The 24,485-nt window shown below is 36.6% G+C and overlaps 1 protein-coding gene and 1 non-coding gene across 5 annotated transcripts; both read right to left on the bottom strand.

The window, feature by feature from the left end:
- Nucleotides 1-1,355: 1,355 nt before the first annotated feature.
- LOC134536001 (phosphatidylinositol 4-kinase type 2-alpha) lies at nucleotides 1,356-23,202 on the bottom strand. 4 transcript variants are annotated; one of them, XM_063375491.1, is made up of 8 exons: nucleotides 22,758-23,202; nucleotides 20,588-20,706; nucleotides 14,435-14,635; nucleotides 12,286-12,417; nucleotides 10,424-10,669; nucleotides 8,197-8,424; nucleotides 5,491-5,630; nucleotides 1,356-3,815 (listed from the first exon to the last, which is right to left on the bottom strand). In XM_063375491.1, exons 1-8 carry the CDS (start codon nucleotides 22,804-22,806, stop codon nucleotides 3,716-3,718), a joined length of 1,215 nt encoding a protein of 404 aa, XP_063231561.1. In that variant the 5' UTR covers nucleotides 22,807-23,202; the 3' UTR covers nucleotides 1,356-3,715. The 4 variants fall into 4 exon arrangements, with proteins under 4 accessions (XP_063231561.1, XP_063231558.1, XP_063231557.1 ...); XM_063375488.1 differs by lacking the exon at nucleotides 22,758-23,202 and adding an exon at nucleotides 22,182-22,659 and having other exon boundaries at nucleotides 1,356-3,770; XM_063375487.1 differs by lacking the exon at nucleotides 22,758-23,202 and adding an exon at nucleotides 22,182-22,657.
- Trnal-caa (transfer RNA leucine (anticodon CAA)) lies at nucleotides 23,076-23,192 on the bottom strand. The gene is made up of 2 exons: nucleotides 23,155-23,192; nucleotides 23,076-23,121 (listed from the first exon to the last, which is right to left on the bottom strand). It is a non-coding gene; the product is annotated as a tRNA-Leu (tRNA).
- Nucleotides 23,203-24,485: the final 1,283 nt, after the last annotated feature.

Here is a 24,485-nt window from a genome sequence, read left to right as displayed (position 1 = left end):
CTTTAAAAACTTCTCGCACGCACACCACGCACACCATTAACTGCGTAGAAGCTTGCTTACCCATCGCCTGGCACACACGTTTACTTAAGTTGGTTACAGAGCTTGTCACCCTAACATTCACCTCAAAGTTATTTGTTTGAATCAAACGTAAATTTAAATTTGAGTTACCAACAAGAACTGGTACACTTGCAACAATTCCACACTTAACGCATAACCAAACACCATTAGGCAATGAAATGTATAGATTCTTAAGTCTGAAAATTTAAAAAAAAAAAAAAAGTGTTCTCTTCAATTCGAATCAACAGCATATGCACAAGCAATCCTAGTACCAAATTTGTCGCAAATATGGTACAAATTTGGTACTAGGATTGCTTGTGCATATGCTGTTGATTCGGATTGAATATATATATATATATATGTATTTTTTTTTTTTTTTAACCACAAGCTCACGTAGCCAGCTACACAAGCAAATCCACTTCATCACTGATGAGTGATGATGCTTACCTCCCTTCACCGCCACCTAATTGTTGTGAAACGATAAGTCATTCAAATTACCAGAGCTGGCAAACACAAAGCACATGGTGGCATGGTCTTCAAGTGATTAGCGGCAGAGGAACTGAAAGAGAGGATGGGACCATTAACAGGAGTCAATTTAAGGGGCTAGAATCCTAAATTATTTTGCTTCAAATTTTTGTGTTTCTGCAAACGATTTGAAATAAAATCATAATACAACCACATTTAAATGTTTATAAAAGGTTTCTTCTACTAAACTGATCCTTAATTTATGTTGATGCTGACATGTACTGAAAGCAAAAAAATTGTGTTGTATACAGTTTTGGATTAACTGTCCAGTTGCCTTAAACTCTTTATTTTTAGTACATCGTTCATTAAACCAATCAAAATTAGCTTTTTCCAACACCACAGAAAACAGAGTTTAATTAGGGTTTCAGTAATATATAGTTTAACTATTGACATGGCAAGACAATAGTATCTTTAAAATTTAATGCTGTTATAACTCTGTTGTTGATTATTGGCTTACCTAATCAAAGATGGCCGAGAATGTTTCTCCATTCTCCTTTAAGTACACCGACATCTGCAATGTTGTTGTGAAGGTAGCTGTCCTATCTCTTTTGTGTTTCTCCATCACTTACCAACTAGAGTTACTTTTTTTTTAAATTCAGTTTCGGCATATTACAGAACGAAGTGAAAGTAGCAGTGCTAATTTCTGAACATTTGTTAAAATGAAAACTGCTCTTGTCGGGTAAAAGAAGATATTCTCTACTGCTGCAGTGCCACACTTTCAAGAACACATTGGAAAAAATGCACTGATAATAAGAATTAAAATAAGAAAATTATTAATCATGAAAAATGGCTTTTAATGTACCTTTTTAATTTACATTGGGATTTTGAGTAAGATGAAATTAATTAACACCTTAATGTTAACAGCCATTCATAATATATAGTAGTGGGTAATTATATGCAATAAAAAAAAATTCAATGTTTATGTTTTCTGGTATTATACATAAAATAAGTAATTCATTTGCCTACATATGCTGGGAATGTATTCATGTATCATAGCTCTGTTACAACCAATATTAATATAACAATTTTATGAAACACTCTAAATAGGTTTCCTACTTAACAAGATTAAATTATTTTGATCTGTACTCGTGGTCTATAAACATATGGTTAATATCATGCTTATTAAATGATTTAACAGCTTGGTAAGCACGGAGATATCAATTAGATTGAATATTGGTTAAAAAAAAATTTCTCGCAGCTAAAAAGTTCATATTTTGAAGGGGAAAAAAAAGCACCAAAAACAATTAACAAAAAATATTAAAATACATCATGTGCAGTTATTTCAAAATCAAAGTACAATGAAAACTGTTGTTTTCTTGAAAATTAATTTCAAACACTTGGCAAAGCACTGTAAACATATTTCCTTTACTACTCTAAATCCAATAGGAATAAGAAAATACTAGCCGTTAGTTAACTGTCACATAAGAAGTTGACACAGAAGACCCAACTTCCATTGTTTCATGTACGATTCTCCAGAGCTGGGCGAACCTTGGTTTTTTTTTAGCTTCAAAACAAACTGAACCAAGGACAAATTTTTTTGGTTTGTACTCTGAACAAACCTTGCTAAAATATTCCTCAATTTTTGCAAACAGTAAGTATTCGGTTCAGTTTTTTTTTTATCAAAAACCTCTGTTTTGGTTATTATATAAAAAAATTCCTAATTGATAAACTAAAATAAAAATATGGATGGAGTTTTGTCATTTCTCCTGAGTCAACAAATGGCAATTGGAAATTGTAATTCAACAACAAAAAAAAGAAGAAAACACTTTTTCACTAGCCTAAAACTTTGGGCTAAATTCAAACCATGAACTATATGGCTTCCAGATCTTGATGGCGAAGATACATTCATATTTTCCAGTTCAGCCTATCGGCACTCATTTATATATTTTTGCTTACAATTCAAGAAACCAAGAGATAGAGGAACTGAACAAGCCTACTAATTAGAGTTCAAGGCAAAAAAAATTTGCCAACTAACATTCAATTTTTCAAACTTATTGACATGACACTTTGAACCAAACCAACTCACATGTTCAGTTAGTTCATTTCTGAAATTTCAAGCTTCACCTAGCACTATGATTTTCAGCATGAGAATACTCTTGTTAAAGCAAGTGAAGGTACAAAAATATATTACTTTATTACCTACTTCATAAACATAATACCATCACAATTTTTTTTTATGGTAACAAAAAAAATACATAAAGAAGCTGACAGGAGCTAAACAGATTCGGCATCTGGTTCCAAAATGTAAGTTGTCTAATGTGTGTTCCCAAAACAATGAAATATAAACCTGTACACAATGCAGAAAAAACAAAAAATCTAGACCACAATTACAGATTTCACAAAGAAAAGTAATACAAGACACAAATACATATGGAATTACTTTCCTTTTAACTTATAAGCAATATCATGACTATATATTATATCTTTAATATTAACTATGAAAATCACAATGATAAATATGCTTCTCTGGGTCATTCATCAAAACACATTTACATACATAGTAATATTATGAAATATTTTTTAATAAAAAAATTAATAATTTTAATAATAATGCCTTTAGCTATACAATTTTCAGTTTCAATCCATTGATCCCAACAGATTCCAAACTAAATAGAAATATTTTATTACAATTATTCTTAATAACAAATAAAAACAAAACAATAAAAAACTTTCTGAACATAATTTTATCAAGAACATGCCTTACTTAAGACATTGAAATAATTTTAGCCTGGGTGCTTTACCTACTATTCAACTATTTATTACTTGTAACTAAGATAACACACTACCTGAGAACGTAAGTTGAAAACACTTTGACAAAATGTGTATAAACAATTATTTTTTCCAATACCAAGAGCTATAAAAGACATTGCACTTAAATCTTTAAATTATGTAGTGTATAAAGCATCCTAGGACCAACCAGCTGAACTTCTCCCCCTTACCCAATCATGTAAGCACATGCCACGATTACCAGCAATGGAGACGGAACCTCTCATGCAACAGTACCAAACTTTACTCGCGACAGCAGACGACACAGCTTTGACTTGCACTTGCACGCAAGCCAACGAAGAACGGGAAAGTCACGGTGGCAAGGTGTGCCACGAACGTTCATTGACACGGACCACAGCAAGAGCCATCAACACCACGAGAAGAACGGGCTCTTGTTCTGGAAACGTTGGGTGAAAGTGTCGCTGAAAGAGCGGAATCGTGACGTGGTACCAACGTGTCCCTTGGATCTGTGCACATAAAAGTTACACATTAAAGTACATAAGCTTTCGCTGCCATTCCTTTCCTGTCTTGACTTAAGGGTTTAAGCCAAGTCAGGTTTTGAGCGTTTATATTTTTTCAATGACCGAACGGTACTTACTTTCCAGACACACCTCATACACCACAAAGAAAAAATTCTTAGCATAAAACTTGTTGCAATTTAAAAATAAACAAAAAAAAAAGGACTTTTCTTTAACTAATTTTTTTGTATTTCCATTTTAATTTTACGGGTTAAATCTCCAGAAGCCCTGATGTGCTGCAGTTTTGTACCGTAATTCTTCTGCTGCAACTCCAAACCCTGACACTTCACCCAAGCTAAAGGAAGAGCTTCGTTGAAAAACTACATGCTCAGCCTCTAAAATGTGTTACTTATGCCAATTTTGACAGCCTTCTGAACAACTGGTGTGATATATGAGACAGGGTAACAGAAAGAGAAAGAAAGATAAAAAGAGAGAGAGAGAGAGAGAATAAGAGAGAGAGAGAGAGAATAAGAGAGAGAGAGAGAGAATAAGAGAGCTCTTCCCTATGGCTGTCAGTGAAGGCTACACAACTCCCCCCTATTCCTCTTTATTCTCACACCAGACAACCACATCTGCTACCATGGCGAGGGAGTAATAAAAAAATTGCTGTCACAGCACTTTTAACAGTCTTGACCTCTCTGGCATGGTATACATAGTTATGGCTGTCTAACAAATTAACATTTTAATGAAAATTCATTTTGTTTATGAAATCGGTGTAGTTACTTAGAGCTTGTTAAGAGATACACATGGGTCACACATTTTGCAGTCTTTATGCTATTTTTGGTGACAGTAGATGGTCGAATATAATTTTGAATTTTCTTTCCTTTTCAGAAGATATATGGTACTAAAATTAATATATAATTTTGAAAATTGTCAAGAGAATTGCCAGAAACGACTGAACATGGAAAAGGTGTAAAAATTGGCATATTTTGTCGAATACCTGGGTCAGAGGTGGGTCACTCTGTCCAAAAATGTTTATTACAACCCTATTCTTGAGAACCGTAAAAGGGTATTAACAATGGGATTATAATGTAATCTTCTTGTAGAAACTATATTGATAAGCTGCAGCACAGCTGGTCTGATCAGCATACTGTAACGTACAACTTGAGTTTGTAATTACGTACAATACTAAGAGTTTATTTCCGGTTTTGGAACCTGACGTGCAAGATGTGCCACATTTATAGACACAGTCACCCATAACAGATAGGTAATTGTAATTGTAATTGTAAATGTTTGAAAAGCTCATGAAGGGAGTTGGAAGCAATGACACAAACTATAATTTACCATGATCTTTTCTATGTACATATATTCATAATCCTGCACCCAAATACAGCATTCGATTTTCACTTGTTTTTCTTGTATGATGATGGTAAATATATTCACATAGCAAAATAATTTTGCTGCAATATATTAAATAAAGGTAACTCAACACATGGTAAATGAACACAAAAATTTAAATTTACGCTGTATTGCAGTCTACTTGGCTTTTACCTGCTACGCGATCCCAGGCCGACCTTTGTTTTGGAATGATTTTCAAGAATAAAGACCTCTGCCTCCATATAAAGTTTAACATGGTCAATGTTTTAAGTGTCCAAAATACCCGCCCAACTACAGCTGACCTTACCTCTCTACAATAACGGCAGGCATCTGCACCAGCTGGACGGGGCTCTTCCCATCCTTCAAGGCCTGCGTGAGGTTCAAGATTTGACCTCGCATCACACTCATCTGTTTCTCGAACAGGTGTCGGTCGAAACCCTTGTCTTGCTGCCAAAACAAGTGGAGCACTGAGTTAGGGCTGGGCGGGCTCATCACTATTTTGGGGCTTATCGTAACAATTTTACGGACTGATTAATGTTTCATTTTTCAGGAAGCAAATTATTTTTTTATAAACGTGAAAAAAATTAACTGAACAAAGCATCTTTTTAATTAGCCTGAGTTGCTATAGAAAATAATGTATGGTCAATAAAGGTTATAATTACTTACAAGTGGAATTCCTAACATCTAAAAATTTTCTCAAAACGTTTTTACCATTCTTATTATGACAAACTGCATTAACATTTTGTACCATATTTAGGAAAATATATAAAGAAATATATGTATATAGTGGAAAAAAAAATTCATAACTTTAACACAAAATGATACATTATAATTATATCACTATTAAGAAAATAAAACTTAAGAAAACCCTGCTGAATAAGTTAAAAAATTTTAGCTCTTAACCTATAAGTACATTTCCAAGTACTTTCAGAAACTAATTAAAGGATTTTAACGTCGTAATTTCAGGGGCAAAAGTCATGGTCAAGTCTGTCATCACCCACACTGTAAACATAATTTTTTAGATCTGTTTTAGTGTATAGTCAAAAATACTATAAAATGATGTTGAATATAAAAAGAGGAAAAAAAAAAAATAAAGTGAAGAGAGAATTATGTCAGGTGTGAATGGTTCTAAAATTACAATATAGGTAAATTTAAAAAAAAAAAAGTTGCAAAATTTGAAATACAAGTAAAAGAAAACCAGGAAATTCTATTACAGATTTTTGTAGACACCCTATTGGACAGTCTTCGGTGTAGTTATAAACTAGTGATGGGTCAATTCCTGTTTTTTCCCGGTTCTTAAAAAGTGGTTTTCGGTTCTTGGTCCTCGGTTTTGACTAAAAACATAAAATAAACATTATTCACACATTATTTATGAGGTGTTTCAAGTAATAAACTATTTATTGTTTTGGCTACAAAAAAAAAAACCACTAAAAAGCCTCTATCCAGAATAAAAAACCTTTAACATTTTACTGTTTATAACACTGAAAATAATAATTTGTTTGTATTGTTCTGTCCTCAATGTTTTTATTGTATGCTTACAAAGAAATGCATTGGCATAATGTTTCAGTCTTTAAAGAGGCTGTCAAAGCAAATTAAAAGGTTTAGTATGGTTTTCAAGCTACAACAAACACACCAACCTATTACAAAAGTAATATGTATTAGTGAAAAATAATTCTAAATAATATAGAGAACTATTAACAAAACTTAAATTTACTATATTAATCTAGCAATTACCTCAAGAAATCTACATACACCCTCCTTTAAAACATATGAAAAAAAGAAAATAGGGATTACAATAATGGAAATAAATTAAATGATGGTGAACGTTCAAAGAATTAAAATAATAAATTGTCCACCAAACTTATTGTTATGTACATTGAATTCAGTTTGTTTGCACAGTCAACAGTTAATTACTGCCACACTTCTGATGCCATTTCTTACACAATTTAATTTGCACTATTTGGCAAAATAATTATACTTTACAAGTGTCAACAAGCATTTTGTTTGACCAGTCAGTAGTAACATAAATCTACACATCCATACACCACTTTTTTAATTGTTTTTTATACACCAGTCACCCATACTTACATGTCAACGACTCAATTAGCTGCCCATTTTAAAAACCATTGAAAGAAAAATGGCGTCTTTCTGTTCTCATCTCTCTGCTCAGGCACGTTATACAGTTGCACACATCAATGAACTACATCTATGACACCTTCAACTGTTACATTTTGTTTGATAAACGTACTTTGTTTACAGATGTGACGATAATATTAAATATGTTCACGTGTAATTTATTTTATAGTAAGAGATGAATATTATTGCACAGAAGTCCAAAAAAATAATTCATATGTGAATTGGACGTGAGTTGAGCCATTTCATGCTGCAGTTAAGTTGCTGTGAAGGACTGTTTTCGTAAAGGGTTTTGCCATACTACCGGTACCGGTACCGGCGCTGACATTTTAGCTGCGGTTCTCGGTGCCGGTTAAAATGCTGAGAACCGTAGGAACCGAAAACCAAGAACCGGTACCGACCCATCACTATTATAAACTAAAATAAACTCCAAGTTAGCAAACAGATGCTATAAAAATTTTAATTTCTGTGACTTTCAGCTTCATTACTGTATATTTTGGGACTTTTCCATGACTTTCATGACCAGTACTCAGATCCCTTATTTTTCTTTCCTGACTTTCGTAACCTATATAAACCATGATCAAACTCCTGCTTTTCTTGATGATTCGGTACTGTATATAAAAAAAAGTTCAACGAATAACTGAATTAGGGCTTAACATCTCGTTAACATCACTGTGAAACGGAAGTACCTCAAAAAATTCACATCTATGTCCGCTACCTCTCCCACTTGTGAAAAGTCCATTTTTCGACCTTGTCGTGAATCAAACTCGTATCACCTTGGCGAAGAGCGACACCAACACTCATCACATAAGGCCTCTAAAAGCGGAGTATTTACCAGTCCAAGGTGTGAACATTAAATGAGGACCTGACAGTGACCAACCTTGAACAGGAGGTAGAGATCGTCGCACAGGTCCTGCACGAAGTTCATGTCCGACAGCTGCGGGAGCACGAGCTCCCGTATCTCCGGGCTGAAGGGCACCTTCGCCTGCGACAGCCATGCCCAGTGGTAGGGGTAGGCTCGCCAGCTGTCCGGGTGCTTGAAGGGGAACGCCAGGCCGTTGTCGATTGCCGCTATATCAATCTGCGGCATCTGCACCATGTTCCACTCCTTTGGAGGGAGAAAAAAAAGAAAAACCGTATAAATACACAAAGCAAAACTAAACGTCAAGCACATGACCACAAGTTGAGAATGAATGGAGAGGGCAGGAGGAAGGAAGGAAGAAAGAAAGAGAAAAGAAAAACTGAATAAAATAACCAACCCAGCACACACACTGCACTTTATATTGTTACGAACGTGAGCAAGGCCGCGACACATGCAGGTGCACAGCTGGCTGACATCATGTGGCCACGCAACATGAGACGTTCTGCGTGCACCTGGGTCGCAGCTTCCCCTCCCTCCAGCCCTCAGCTCCCCGCGCGGCGCTGTTAGTTTGACATCTGAAACCTGACAGCTCCGGAGTTACGCGAGACGCTGACACGTGTTTCGAGAGATTTCTGCCGTTGGGTCGGCGTGGGATGACGCGACTGGCCCCAGCCGCGATCGTGAATTCGAGAAGGCGCCTGCGCTGATATATAAGACGAGGACACCGGCCTGGGGATGAGTCAAGAGTTCTGGCGGGAGCTTTCCCGCGGCGGAGTTTCCGGGGCGATAGTGCCGCGGGTGCGGCAGAGTGGCGAAGTCCTTGGACGAAGGTTCCAGGGCAGGGAGTGAGTCAGTTCAGTGGAGTCGGGAGTTTTCCCGCGGCGGAGTTTCCAGGCGATAATGCGGCAAAGTCCCTGGATGAAGGTTCCAGGGCGAAGAGTTCAGTTCTGAGCGATAGTGTCGCGGGCGCGGCGGAGTTCCGAGCAAAGTTCCGAGTGAGGTGACAAGTGGGATCTAGGCGAAGGGAAATGCGACGGCGGCGGTGGATTGCGGCGACGGAGGTCCACGAGGGGTGCTGCGGCGAGAGTTGCGCCAGAGGTGCGGCCCAACGAGATGCGCGGTGTGTAAAAACGAGTGACTGGGGAAGCAACATTTTTAAGTACAATTGATTAACTGGAATTTTTAGATTATCTGCTATAATGTAAATAGTGGCAATAAATAAAACTGTGTGTGTAATAAAATCTATAATTGGGCTATCCTTTTACGTACCCGGTAAATCGTAACAATATATATAAATAAAAATAATAGGATGTTGGTATGTATGACGTCGATAAACTCGAACACTGTTTGACCAATCGCCATGAAAGTTGGCACAGAAAAGTGTTTTTTCATGGAGAAGTTTTTATGCTATCCATTTTTTTTGTAAATTGTCGCTAGATGGCGCCGTAGCGCATTATCTTCTATACCATTCAACCGATTGGTATACATAGATAATACTTTCACGATATCCATTTTGCTATAACTCGTCACTAGATAGTGCTGCATTGCATCAACATCTACACCGTTCAACCGATTACCACGGGTAAACAGAATAACATAGTCATAGGTCATAGACATACAAACAGCAATGGTGTATAATTTCTCCATGTCCACCACACTGTCACATAGGACTATCCATTTTGCTTTAACTCATGGACAATATATAACCCTGTGTTCAATCCAGGCAACGCCGGGTACTGCAGCTAGTAGTATGTATGAAATTAGGGAGTAAATAAACCCACCCACACCTTGGCTAAGAAGTCTTTAATGTTAATTTAACGAGGTTTACAGCATCTTCAACCATTATAGATGCTGGTTCAGAATGTGTAATTTATAATTAAGGTTGCGAGATAGAGGAAGCATTGTCAGCTCCAAGAACTGCATGTTGGGATTGGGACCTTTAACCATTTTTTCCCTGTCTCTTGTCTCTTTGAAAATGTTTGGTTTGGTAACACAACTCACAATCCATTCCTCAACATATTAAACTAATTATGAGTTTCTTACAGCTATTAATTTATACATATTTTTTTATGTTGCAATATAAAATGAAATTCCCTGACTTTTCCAGGTTTTTCTTCTCTGTGACCAGCCTGCAATACAGGACAGATTACAAGTCGTACTAACTATCAATGCTAGTGCGCTGTGGAAGCAAAACGACAGTACGTTAATGGTTTGCACTAGTGTCTCCACGACTACCGGAACTTACCGTCGCGTCTTCCAGCTCCCCGTTCACCGAGCTGCCTATCACATCGACGTTGGGCTGCTCGTACTTGATGAGCCAGTTGTCGTTGCCGCGGTCGGTGTTGCGGATGATGTAGTCCAGCACCACCAAGCGCTCGAACTTCAACTGGAAGTCGTGCTGGACCTTGGGGGAAAGCGGGTCCACCTCGAACCTCCGCAGCCAATAGTCCGCGTCCTTGTAGCCGTCCACAAACATCTGGAACGATCCCTCCTGCCAAGGTTGAAATCACAGTTAAGCATGTATCAGTCTCAACCTTTAGAGCACTCCTACACATGTTAAAAAAAAAACAAAGGGGAAAGAAGGCAAAGAAATGAATGAATGATGTAGTGTCTATTTAACATCAAAGAGACGAGGAGAGGAAATACATAATGTGTGAATGCAGTTCTGATACCCAATGAATGGACGAGAAAAAAAAAAAAAAAAGAGTACCCTGAGAAAAACCCACTGGCCCACAGCAACGTCCGTCACGTTTCTCATTTGTTTAACATACTAGGGCATATAATATTACACATTAATGTTTGCAACAATACAACCTCTAAATTCTATTGTTTGTTGGCAAAAATTATATTGCTTGCCATTACTTCCAATTTATGCAGAGAATTTTTTTTTAGAGAATATAATCCTAAAGTAGGGTAGGTGCTGAGGAAAATCGAGAGCTGACTGTACTATCCTAAATTGGAAAATCAGATTTGAAGAAAAAAATTAAAGGCAATGGTTAAGTTGGTTTAGAATGACTAGCAATACTACATGCTGAATTGAGGCAGACTTACATATGATATCAAAACACAATGAAACTTAAATCATTATCTATTCACTCCACTATTCGCATCTAGTTACAACAAAGCCGAGTCCCAAGGCCACCCAACTGAAATCCCGCCACCCAATAACGCAAGCCACAGAGTATACAACAGAATGACCATATAACTCTGTAGTGAACTGTACCTGACATTCTATGACCAAACTTTCATATTTTCCTGACAGTTTTTTTAAAAATATTTTCAGTTATTTTTCAATTTTCTGAAAGAAATAAAGAAAACTCAGCCGCAACCATCTCCATAGCTGGCACAGTTATTATTCTCCACTTGCTCTCACAGTCTGGGCGATTGTAAACTGGATCCTGACATTTTCCCCTCAAAATACTACATATCTGGAGAATTTCCATGACTTTTCTAGGATCCAAATTTCAACTTCCCTGACTTTATCCCTGATTTTTCCTGACTTCCCAAACTGTGGACATACTGTACATTATTTAATTAAAACTAAAAACCACTGCCTTCTCACAGGAGTACGAAGAGTATGTTGTAATTGTCAGTACAAATTTTTATAGCCTATTTTAAAGTAAAAATTATGCACAGTAAATAATATTACCTTAATTTTATCCACTTTTGTTACCGAGAAATTGTTAGAAAGTTATTTGTGTGTGACCAAACCAGTGAACACGTAAAAAGGAACTGCACTAAGGTGCTTCTGTTTCCTCTCACATGAACAATCTTGTACGAGACTTCCAATGAAGTAACCGAAAACCCCACAGCTGGAATCACTGTGGCTGATGACCAATGGTGGTAGCAACTTTGTGTGAACTTAAGTCTTCACGGTAACGTTATTGCTAGACCCCTTCGAACAGCGGACAAGCAATGCCAGAGGATAAAAACATTAAATGATATAATGTACTTGCTTTTTGTGTTCACTACAACAATTTGCAAATACAGTTCTCAAATACTGTATATGGTTAAAAGTGTTAACCACCACAAACAAGGTCCTTCAAAGCAATCGCTCTCTTCGGAAGAGAAACTCAATTTCTCGCCACCGTGGTTCATGTGTCTCACCTTGGGTGGCAAGCTGATCCTGTTGAAGTGGCGCCCTACGTTGGGGAAGTGTTCTGTGATGACTCGCTTCACACGCGACTTCTGCCGGTCGATGCGTGGGTAGTTGAATGTCTCGCTCACCAGTTTCACCACCTGCACACATATCACAATAGTGCACATTTTAATGTGATCATTTCATTTAAAAAATACAGATTACAGAATACACTTGAGCAAATGGTTCAAGCAATTAAAGAATTGATAAAGTTGCCAAGTGTTCATACTGATTAATTTCTAAAATGACATGCATATATGACCCACAATTTCCTTAAAACTTAAAATGAGTCATATCAGTCTCCATAATGGATGGATAAAATATTATGCAATTGTAATAAAAAATCAATTATGAAGAGCAGTCACATCTAATTAAAAATATTTTGAACCATAAAAGTACACAAGTAATTTGTAATACTCATTAAGTACCCACTAAATAGTTACACCAACACTTCAGAAAAAATATAATCTATTGCAAGGTCTTTAATTTGACACATTAACTAATCTAACTATTCAAAATGCTTGGTGTCAAATTTTTCAGGTGGATTTCAGCTTTTGAACTAGGAAGCCGGGTCACATTACTGAGCTTCCGGCTTATGTTGTTCGCTCAGCGTTCATCTTTACTGTTGGTTTTCATTTCAGTACGTACAGTGTTTCTTGTTTTACAGTGGGTTTCATTTCCCATTTGGCGTTCTCGTTAAAACTTTAGTTAAGTTCAATAATCTGGAAAAGTTGTTAAAACCAGGTTGGTCATAGTCCTGGACATGTCAGATTAAAAACCTTTCACTTCTCTATAAACTAATACTTGATCCACAAACACCTGCCTGTAAATCTTAAGAGTAATTTTAAATATCAAAGAGTACTTTATATACTATAACATACCTACATCATTATCAATAGTGTACTCACCCTCACATCTGTCCTATTAAATTGCTTAAGTAACAGATCTGAAATGAATGAAGAAGCATTGCTTTTTTTTAGAAAAAAAAAACTGGAAGTTTAAATTTTGAAGCAGCAACTATTTGGCTTCCTTGTGATTTAATTCTGATATTTATTCAGAACCAAACTATAATAGTTGAAGGTAAACACTTGCTAAATACACTTTTCAAGAAACAAGTTTTAATGGTGATTTGGGATAGAAACAAAACAACAGATAACTGCATATCAATACATCATACAGAAATTAAAAAAAGAATTAAATTTTTTTTTCCAATCGCTAAACTTGAATTCTTTAACATTAAAAAAAAAATAATTAACATTAATACATGTTTCAGTATTTATTGTTAAGTGGATAGTCAAATTTATTATGTTTATCAATGAGTACCTCAGTTTTATGGAACACATTCTTGTGTTTCTCAAAATATGCTAATTTTTTTTGCACATTTATTGATTTTGTATAATTTAAATATTTTGAAAAAAAAATTAAAATAATACACTTTTTACCTCATTTGCAATGACATCATTTTAATGGAACTAGTATTACAAAGCATTTAAATGTAAGCATTTATAAAAAATTGGTTGTATGTAAAGTCGATTTACGGACGATAGTTTAACGTGACAACGCCATAGCAAAACATTGATGAAATGATTGCATACTTTATGAATAAAATTGTATCATTTTTATTGAACTATCACTATTTTGTATGGATACCAAGAAGGAGTGAAATGAAATCTACAATTTAATTGATAAATTTATTTTTATTTGCACTCATTAATTCAAATATGTTTATTACTTTAACAAAGAGATTATCTTAACTATAACTACTATACATTTTTGCTATTTAACTTCTTCCAAACTGTGTTATTCTGTTAAGGGATAGGACGATGATAGGAAAAGTAGGAAACGAATGGGAGTGTTTCAAGTTTAATGTTCCTCGAAAAAAGTCAAATCGACGGTTGTCCCAATCGAGTGGAAGAGAGATAGATGCGGCGCAAGCGTACAATGAATGTAATGGGACAATGTGCGTAACGGGACACTTCTTCGTGCGTGCAGCCGGCGTTCATCGATTTATTAGACGTTGTCACGTCAAAAAAAAAAAAAAAGTAAAACTGAAATGTTTAATTACGAAATAAAACTTTGTGAAAACTAAAAGTGTAGAAAGTAGCTCGGCGCGCCCACCTTGGTCTTGGGCACGACCTTGAGCTGCAGCTTCTGGTCCACGACGCTGGCCCCCGACTCGGACAGGTAGCCCTGGTTCGGGATGAGGCACGACCGGCCGAAGCAGCAGGGGCAGCACAGCTTGTGCATCCACTTGGTCCACTTGGGGTTCAGCCGGCCGTACGGCTCCTCGTCCCGCGGCTTGAACACCGCGATCACCTTCTGCACAGAGACGGGCAAGCGACGTGTGACCCACGCGCAGGAGTGCTCCGGAGGGCAGCTAGGTGGGTGGGAGTAGAATCGACAGAGACGATAAGGGCAGGGACTGGAAGTAATGCGCTACTAGTAACAACGTTATTTGTAACAGTTAGTTTTTATGGTAACGATCGTGGTAACGCAATATATTAAGTTTTCAGTAACTGTAACTGAATTATATTTTTATGCCTTAAAGTAACAATAATTGTCGTTACTTCTTGCGTTACATTTCTTAAATGTATTTCTTATTGAACGAACAATCCCAGAACGAAAATCCCGACAAGAATATTATTTGCGATGGTATTGCTTGTACTTGTGAAACTGCTGTTGGCTAGCCTGCGCTCGTATTTTGATTGTCATTTATTTAATATTTGCGACACGCTGGTTTACTGCTGTGCTGTTTGATTAATTGACCTACCTGTGCACATGCGCGAAAGCAATGACAGAATCTAATGAAGCGAGAAGCCGAGAAAGCAGTCCAGAATTTTCGTTGCCGTGGCCTTCATATTCTAATTTTTTCGAAGTTCGGTCGAGTGATAACCTTATTGTGAAGTGCTTGCTGTGTGGTGCTGCGAACAATTTTGTAGTGTGAACTAATTACTCAATGTAATTTAAGACCTATTTAAAAATTTTCAGTTTAAATAAACATAAATCTTTACTAAACACAATATATTTTATTAGCTTTTAATTGTAACAATATTACGTATCACATTTTTAGTTTTTAACAAAGTAACTGTTAAAGTAACTTACAGTTACTTTTCTCAGAACTGTAACTGTAACTGGTTTATTTTCAGTAGTGTAACTTGTAGTTGTAACAGGGTTACATTTCCAATGGAGTATTTGTAACTGTAACTGAGTTATGTTTTAAAAGTAACTTTCCTGTCCCTGGATAAGGGCGAGTATATTTTAATTCCCCCTACAGAGCTGATGAAGGAGAGCCTAAAGTCACAGAAGGCGATGAAGAGGCTAGTTACGGTGTATCAAGTATTAAGCAGGGTGGGAGGCCGGGGCAATGTGTCGCGAGGGAAACGCCTAAAAGTAGGAGGGAGAACTCTAGGCAAAGTTTTTAAAGAGAGGAGAATGGAAAGGGGGTAAAACTCGACAGTAGTGAGAATGATATGGGAATGGAAGAGAGGAGTGTGACTCAATCCAGGAGATTAGTGAAAGGAAAGCAGGGTGAATGCTTGCCACTGGATTTGTGCCCAATTTCAGTAGTCTTCAAAATAGTAAATTAATAAAAGTAAGAAGAAGATTCTGGGTTAATAAGGCTGACAATCTAAGTGCAAGGTTGGTTACATATATAATATATATATGCTAGAGAAGTGAATTTTTTGTATTTAAGAGTTAACATCTACTTGTGAGAGTAGTAATGGGTAAGCCTAATGTAGAAAAATTTATTTGAAAAATAACAAGTGATCAAAATAATTATGCTTGGATATTGGTGTCTCAAGTTCACAAAATACAGTGAATGCAGAGTCCTTATCTATGCTACTAGTCATCATGTACATGCAATATATTTATATAAGGAAATGCACAAAAAAAAAATTATAAAACTATGTGTGTGTATATACGTGTGTGTATATACATGTATGTATGTATGTGTATGTGTGTGTGTGTGTGTATATATATATATACAGGGTGTATCAAAATTCATGTTACAATGCTTGAGGGTAGAAAGCTCTTATTATTTGCAACCATTTTTGCCAATAAACATGTTGCCGGAAACGCGTAGTTAAGCCCCTGTAGCCCCAGAAAGAGTCAGCATAGGCAACACGTTGTAGAGTGTTATGTTGTGGATGTGCGGGCGTTCGTGTAGAGAAATAACCTTTTTAATTGTGGCACAGATTTTAATTTCACTCTGAAATCAATCACAACTTCGGCTTTGTTTCACAACATTGAAATTGTTGCATACGTTTTAACAAGGTGACAGCCTAAAGCAACGGCTCAAAAACATGCCCACCTTGAGCGACAGAGGTGGCAACGGCGAATCATGTTTTCACGGATACGCTGGAGCATGTGTGGAGTCGACCTTATGAATTCGAACGCTTCAATGATTCGCTGTGTAAGCTCTTCTACCGTTTCTACTGGCGTAGCGTAGATAAGCCCTTTTACGTAACCCCACAGAAAGAAATCTAACGGGGTTAGGTCCGGTGACCTTGGCGGCCATGCGACAAGGCCCGATCGTCCAATCCATCGGTTTGGAAATGTGTTGTTTAAATACTCTCGCACTTGCAGGGAAAAATTAGGTGGTGCCCCGTCATGTTGGTACCACATCACACGTCGGACATGCAATGGAACCTCTTCAAGAAGACCTGGTAGTTCGTTCTGAAGGAAGTGGAGGTATCCGGCGCCGGTAAGTCGTGGCGGAAGAAAAAAAGGCCATATGAGTCAACAATACCGGCCCACACATTAACTGAAAAACGTTCCTGGCGAGCTGTAACACACGTTGCATGCGGATTGACTTCATTCCAAACATGACTGTTGTGCGAATTAAGAATAGCGTCTTGAGTGAACTTGGCTTCATCGCTGAATAAAACAGCTAAATCGGGGTTCCTCAATACTCTTCGAATGTACCAACGAGAAAAGGTCATGCGAAGAGGACAGTCCGCCGGACCCATGTGTTGCACTTTTTGAAGGTGGTACGGGTACACGAGTTGCTCATGAAGAACTCGCCAAACAGCCATTTTGTCAGCGTCCATATCGAAACCTTCTGCCCTTGTGCTTGTATCCGGACTCTCTTCAAATCTCTGCAGTACATCTTCTTAAAAACTGGGAGTACGAACCCTGTGTGGAGCACCAGCATTTGGTCTTGTGACGGCACATGTACCAGTATCACGCATTCACTGAGTAAGTCTTGCAAACATGGTGTGAGCTGGAATCCTACGATCCGGATATCGTTCTTCGTACAGACGACGGGTGGCTTGTCCATTTTGTCTACCTTCCCTGTAAACAAGCAGCATGTCCGTGTACTCACTAAATGTGTACTCCATTGAGCTCCACTAAAACGTCACCCTTTTCAGAACCACAGCGAAAGAAATGTCACCACGAGTTTGCTTGTACGACAGAACAGTCAACGACAGACCACCAGTGATATCAAAACACACTGCGACACTGCAATGTCACGCTGCGCAGTGCTATGGCACGGCACGAACGGAAGAAAAGAGGTGAGGGCGCCACCAACGGAAGTAAAAAGGGGTGGGGGTCAGCATTAGACATTGTACAGTCCTCTTGAGCGCTGCCCGGCGTCGTAAACACATAATTCACCACAGCATCGTCTGTCTTGCACAAAGCCCAACAGGTTGCCTATGCTGACTCTTTCTGGGGCTACAGAGGCTTAACTATGAGTTTCCGGCAACATGTTTATTGGCAAAAATGGTTGCAAATAATAAGAGCTTTCTACCCTCAAACGTTGTAACATGAATTTTGATACACCCTACACACACACATATGTGTATTTATGTATGTGTGTGTGTATGTGTGTATAAATTGAAAATTCTTTTAATAATAATGGTATATTATATTCTAAATAATTTATTGTAATCATGTTAATATTCACTCTGTACAAGTAACCCAATTGGTACAAACTACAATGAAGTGTGTCATAGTCTGCAATATCCCCAGGATGATCCTCGGGTGAAAATTTAAGATCATCCCAACATTCAGAACGTTGATTACAATGTAATAATTGAAAAGGATTACATAAGCAGACAGAACACATGGGGTCATGGGTTCTTATTCTCTCAGCTGGACAAAGGTCCAGTTGCTCAAGGTATGAGTCATATGTACAGGATGGTACAAACACATTACAAAACTACTGAAAGACAATGTTTATTGTGCAATGGCACAAACTTGCTTGAAAACCACTTTGCAAAAGTGGGTCACTAGTATCACTATCTCATTTTCCACAAGTAATCCAGCAGGTTTTGAAACATTATACAAACAAAATAATGGCAGTAAAATCATTTGTGTGATGAAAATTAACTGGCCATTAAAAACAAAACTAAGAAAAACTTTCTTGGACACAGATTAAGAATAAACTATACAGTAGTTAAGCTAATCTGATAAACGAGCCGGCAGAACACAGGATACGCAAAAATGTCGAATAATAGAGAGATGTTATGAAAATGCCTATTAAACATCAAACTATGTTATAATTTTATATATTATGAACCTATTAATAATGTTTTATAACAAAACATCATAAAATTAACTGAATAAAAAAAAATTAACTTTTAGATAGAGAATTGTCAGTAGTTAAATATTGTACAGTATGTCTACTTTAAAAATTAAGTCCTGTGATGATTTAAAGAAATTTTTGATCTCAGTCTGCTTTCCTGATGAGTGCTGTTTCATATCTGCCACGTCCCACCATATTTTCAGCATCATTATGTGGATTCATGTAGCTTTTATTTGTTGTTAAATGTCTTAAATGGCAGTGGGACTTTGGATAGTACGGAATGACAGATAAGCGACGGTCGGATAAACAAGACTACTGGTTGGTGTAGGGGTGTGTGAGGGGGTGGGGGTGTGTGAGGGGTGGAGGGTGTGGGGGTGTGTGGGGGTGTGTGGGGGTGGGGGTGGGGGTGGGGGTGGGGGTGGGGGTGGGGGTGGGGGGGTTATGTGTGGGTGGGTGGGGGGGGGGTTATGTGTGGGTGGGGGGGGGGTTATGTGTGGGTGGGGGTGTGGAGGGGAGGGGGGGAGTTGCACGTGTGTTTGCGTTCCAGCCACCAAAGACACTCACCATGCGATACTATCTATGAACTCGAGAGGGTTCAAACTACGCCGATAGATCACACTAATGGTTAAGTGCGATCATGACATTGAAAGGATAATGTATTGTGACTGTCGCTTGCATAATTGAGTGTGTACATGCAATCTTGTAACGTGTGTAAATATCAAAGGTGTTAAGACTATGCCTTGTTTTTGTATGTAATATTCCCCTGTTATCTATGCATGCATGGATGTTGTATCAGACACTATATGCAATATATACAGTGTATTTTTAGAGAAAGCTCCCCAAGTGATCTGGGAGCCTAGAAGACAGAAGTATAAAAGTTGTCTTTTATTAAAGTTCCTTCTCTCGATAGTGACCTTCGGGACTCATTCCTCTCTCCTCCCCTATCCCAGACTCCTGATGCACATATTGGGACACATCACACTTAAAACTAATGTTTGTAGACATTTGCCTTTAATACTGAAACAAAATGAATTGTTTTTTGTCTCTCATTGCCAGTAAACACACTGAATTGTTATTTAAAAAAAAAAAAAATGCAGAAGCCACCTAGTGAATTTCCTGGAGTAAAAATATTTTGTAAAAAAAAAAACTAGAAAAGATAATTTAAAAAAAAATACTAACATTCCTTTATCATCCAGCAAAACATGTGGCTTCAATTCCTTCAAAATTCTAAAATACCGAAATATCAATGTCACTGACCTAACCAACATTTTCCAAGATTTTACAGTGTTTTAAATGATGCTAACCTAACATAACATACCTTTCACTCTTGAAACATTCACGTTTATGTGCAGAATAAAACCTTTTAAAAATGTCACAATATTAGGGACATCAAAACCCTGTATCACGCCATGAAAAAATTCTCTCTCAGGTAGGCTAATGAAATACTTCCAATAACGCATGCCATGTTTACAGAACACTGAAATTAATTAGATCATTATTATTAAAAATACAATTTCCAGAATTTTTTTACTGCACGGGTTGAGACACTATAAAATTGCCACCACTCTTCACAGTGAATTCCAAAACACAGCGACAATGTGTCGCCATTAAGAAAAACCTTATAAACACAAAGATATTATGACTAGACTACAGCTTAAATAAAAGAGCATAAATTTATAAAAAAAATGAGAATAATACTGGTTACTAACACGTTGGGTAACATTACACTAATAAAGACTAACCCCACTTGGATTCTTGACAAAATAGCTGCCACTGGAACCCTGGTAAATTCTTTCTGGTAGAATCCCATTGTCGATAGCAATTTCTGCCTGCCTAACAAGCTCCGAGAATTGGGGGTCATCTGTGAACAGGCAGGCATAATGTGAGAATTCATTACAATACACCTGAAAAAAACTCACAGTAATGGTACTTAGTAATGAAAGCAACGAATGCAGAACTGAATCTAAATGTAAAACATCTTGTATTGATCGGTAAATATATACCAACTTTATGTTAGAACTCCTTTAAAGTGAATTATTTCGTAATCACGCTTTACTGTAATTGGGCCAGTAAGAAAAGCACTGAATTAAGTTGATTTCACCAACTAGGCTATCACCATAAATATTTCAGGGATTCCTCAATGATTCCAAGTGCAAGCTAAATTGGTTTTGCACTATTTCTGTGTGTGTTACAGAGAATTAATGGTAGTATATATATTTTATGTACTTATGTCGAAAGCGAGCTGACAGAAGAGCTCTGGGTTTAAATGCCTTGATACAAGTGAAAAGTTAGAAATGGTCACTTAACACATATATTTTTTAGCTTTAAATAATCATAAAAATTTGCTAAGGTAATATGAGTTAAGTCTACATGCCTTCATTTATTGACAATATTATATTAAAATCAGCCTATCATATATTTAATTACATTCCTAGCATACAAGCTAAATAATTTTTAAGTAAGGAGCTACAGATGTTTAAAAAAAAAAGCAAATGGTGTCAAATTTGTAGGTAAAATGGTACATGTGTATCAGAAAAAGTATGTAAATAGAGCAAAACATTGTTGGCAACAACTGTATGTAGCTAACCTAACCTAACCTAACCATTTGTTCCAATTATTTCAAATCATTTTAATTTAGTTAACCTAACCTAATCAACTATCCACACCATTTTACACTATATATATTGTAATAATGTTCACAGGCTTTCACGGCCATTGACTGAAGTAGCTTGGCTTCTGGGTTGTAGTAGGTAACTACTCCCTGATGATGGTGACTGCAATTTCGACCGAAACATTGGTGAATTATTTGCCAAGGACACGACTACAACCCAGAAGCCAAGCAGCTTCTTATATATATTGTACTTTACATAACCTAACCTAACAAACCATTAAAACTGTTTAAGTACTGCATGCTGCCTTAAGAGAATGATTGAAAAATATTGCAGGAAGTAAGTAAGTGCATGTACAGTTTTTTTAATGGGAAAATTATTAAGCTATATAATTATTGTTCTAACAAGTTGCAGAGTATTTTCTTTGTGAATCATTACATGCATACATTACAACTGCTGTTCCAAATGCATTACAATTTTAAAAACAAATGGTATCAATAAGTACAGATTTCACATTATTATTTTTATATGGTTCCAAATTAAATTTAAAGATTATACAATTCACAAATGTGGCGTCAGAAAATGATAGCAATATATTTTGTTAATTTCTTATTTTGTTCTACATATTACACACATTTTTCACTATTACAGTGAAAACTTATTTAATACCTAAATAAACTGAACTTGAAGTAAGACATTTGAAAAATAATGTGAGCTAACTACGTACCTGGAAAGCAATTAAATGTCACATCAGATTCCATCCGCCCCAAAAGCGGTTGGTTCTCTCTGTTTACCCTTGGGGAATCTATGGTGCCTCCGTTATTGGAACCCGGAGCAAAGCAAACCTCGGGCAAAACAGTTACTTCGTCGGATGAAAGAGATGCAACCGAACTAGCTCGTGACTTATCTTCTGTTATCAGTTGTCCTTTCAGATGAGTGAACTCCCCAGACATTGAGGTTAGTTTAGTCTCGTGATCTACAGACCTTTCATTACACATGCACTCTAAATGAAGTCTAGAATAAAGTGACACACAGCTGTCAAACTCTTATCCTACCGCCTAAAACAGCTGTACACAGTGACGGCCATTACTGTAGCTAATCACATGGGTTGGTAAAATGCGTAATTTTCATTCGCGAAGATATGCCAGTCGGCATTCAGCCATAGCAAGTAGGCGCTGTTTACAACTAATAATGAAATGACTCACGCAACATAACCACGTTACGTAAACTATTTTGTAGAAAATTTGATCGTATTTTCAGCAACGAATAAAAATACAGTCCTTGAAATTTGGCAACTAGTTACCTGGGAAATCGTTGAAAAAAGTGTCTGGCATGTAGCTTATATCCATCATTTGACAAATACGTGGCGTGTATGTTGTGTCAAATGGTACGCTGAGAGTCACTAGAAAGACTTCCGTTGTTTACTAATTTAAAAACAAAAAATACTTCTAAAATATTCTACACAACTCATCAAAAACGATTGCGCTGGCTTTAGAACGTGTACACTACTTGTCACATTGTAAGAAGTACTGTTCTTTGTTTGCATTAGAATTTATCATAAAGGGAAAGTTTACGTGTTTATCGAGAGAAGACCTACTTTCTCTCAACTGTAAAAAGTACTTGTCAGAAGTGGGATTCGAACCCACGCCCTCAGATGAGGACCAGAAAGCCCGGCTCCCGCATAGCGGGTAAGGTTGTCCCTTGAGTCTGGCGCCTTAGACCGCTCGGCCATCCTGACAACTTGAAGAATTATTTGACTTCACATGTATATCTACAGTATTTTAAATGTTGAGTCTAATAAAAGATATTATATCTTCTGGTGATATTAAACTCTGTGAAACATTTTTAGTAGGGACTTTCTCATTTTATGAATCAGCTCTTAAATTATTTTTTCTCATTTGCTTTAACCTAATTTGCTATATATAAATTTACTTTAGCCAAATATTCACTTTAGCTCTGATTTTACTCTTTTTTTTTTTTTTTAATTGTTTGAATGGTTAACGGCTTTCGTCCACAACCAGAACTTAATCATTCCAATCTTTTATCATTTCGTAGCAATCAAATCTCTTACTGTAAATTTAACACCCATGCCTTACCCGGGACTCGAACCCAAAACCCCTGATTTTACTCACAAAGCTTATAATATACTTTCGTGGTTCGTGATTATTCAACGCCTGTAAGCATCACAAAAATGATATCGATACTGCTTCAAAAAGGGTAGTTCTTTATTCCGCCGCGAGAAGCGGGTGTTTACACTGTTAAATAATATAATATCTTCCTGGAGTAAAAGTTTTTTTATTTGTCGATTTTATAAATTTTTTTGATAGTTTCCCCCATTAAGTTGGCAGACATATTTATGGCATCTTCCATGAGTACCTAGATGTAATAATAAAAGTGTATAAATAAAATATTTATGGAATATTAAAATGAATTATTTCTCTTGACTATTGAAATGCTTTTTAATTTGTTACAAAACAGTGTTATATATATATATTTTTAACCATTGAACTCTTCTTTATACTTATATATTATGAATATATGTTATAAGATTACTATTTGTGCATATTAATTAATTTAAGTAAAACACTATTACAGCCGTTAGCAAGGAGGTGTTAGGAAAAGTCAAATGATGACTCTTCATAGCATAACAAATAAAATAGAAAATCAAACAAGAGTTAAAATAATTGCAGGTTTTCGTCGTTATGTTTGTTACAATTGCGACTCCTCAGTGTGAACAGGGCATGGTCACATCTACATCATTACTTAGTAACTGAGTAAATCATTTTTTCCTTCTTATAATTGTTGCGCCATTTTGGTTAGATGCCCGAAATATTGGCTGAATGGTAGTGTTTGCATTATGAAAACTTAATGACACTTATTTTATGAGTGGCTGTTTTTAACGATAGAGACTCTAATTCATACTTAATAGACATAATATGAGAAATTATCAAGCACCATTTCCATAATGTTTTTGGAAAAACAATATGGCGATGGCGATGTTAAAAAGTTACTTCAACTATGGCATAACATG

Source organism: Bacillus rossius, chromosome 10, assembly GCF_032445375.1.
Source record: "Bacillus rossius redtenbacheri isolate Brsri chromosome 10, Brsri_v3, whole genome shotgun sequence".
Taxonomy (NCBI): domain Eukaryota; kingdom Metazoa; phylum Arthropoda; class Insecta; order Phasmatodea; family Bacillidae; genus Bacillus; species Bacillus rossius.
This window is presented reverse-complemented; position numbering and strand designations above follow the sequence as displayed.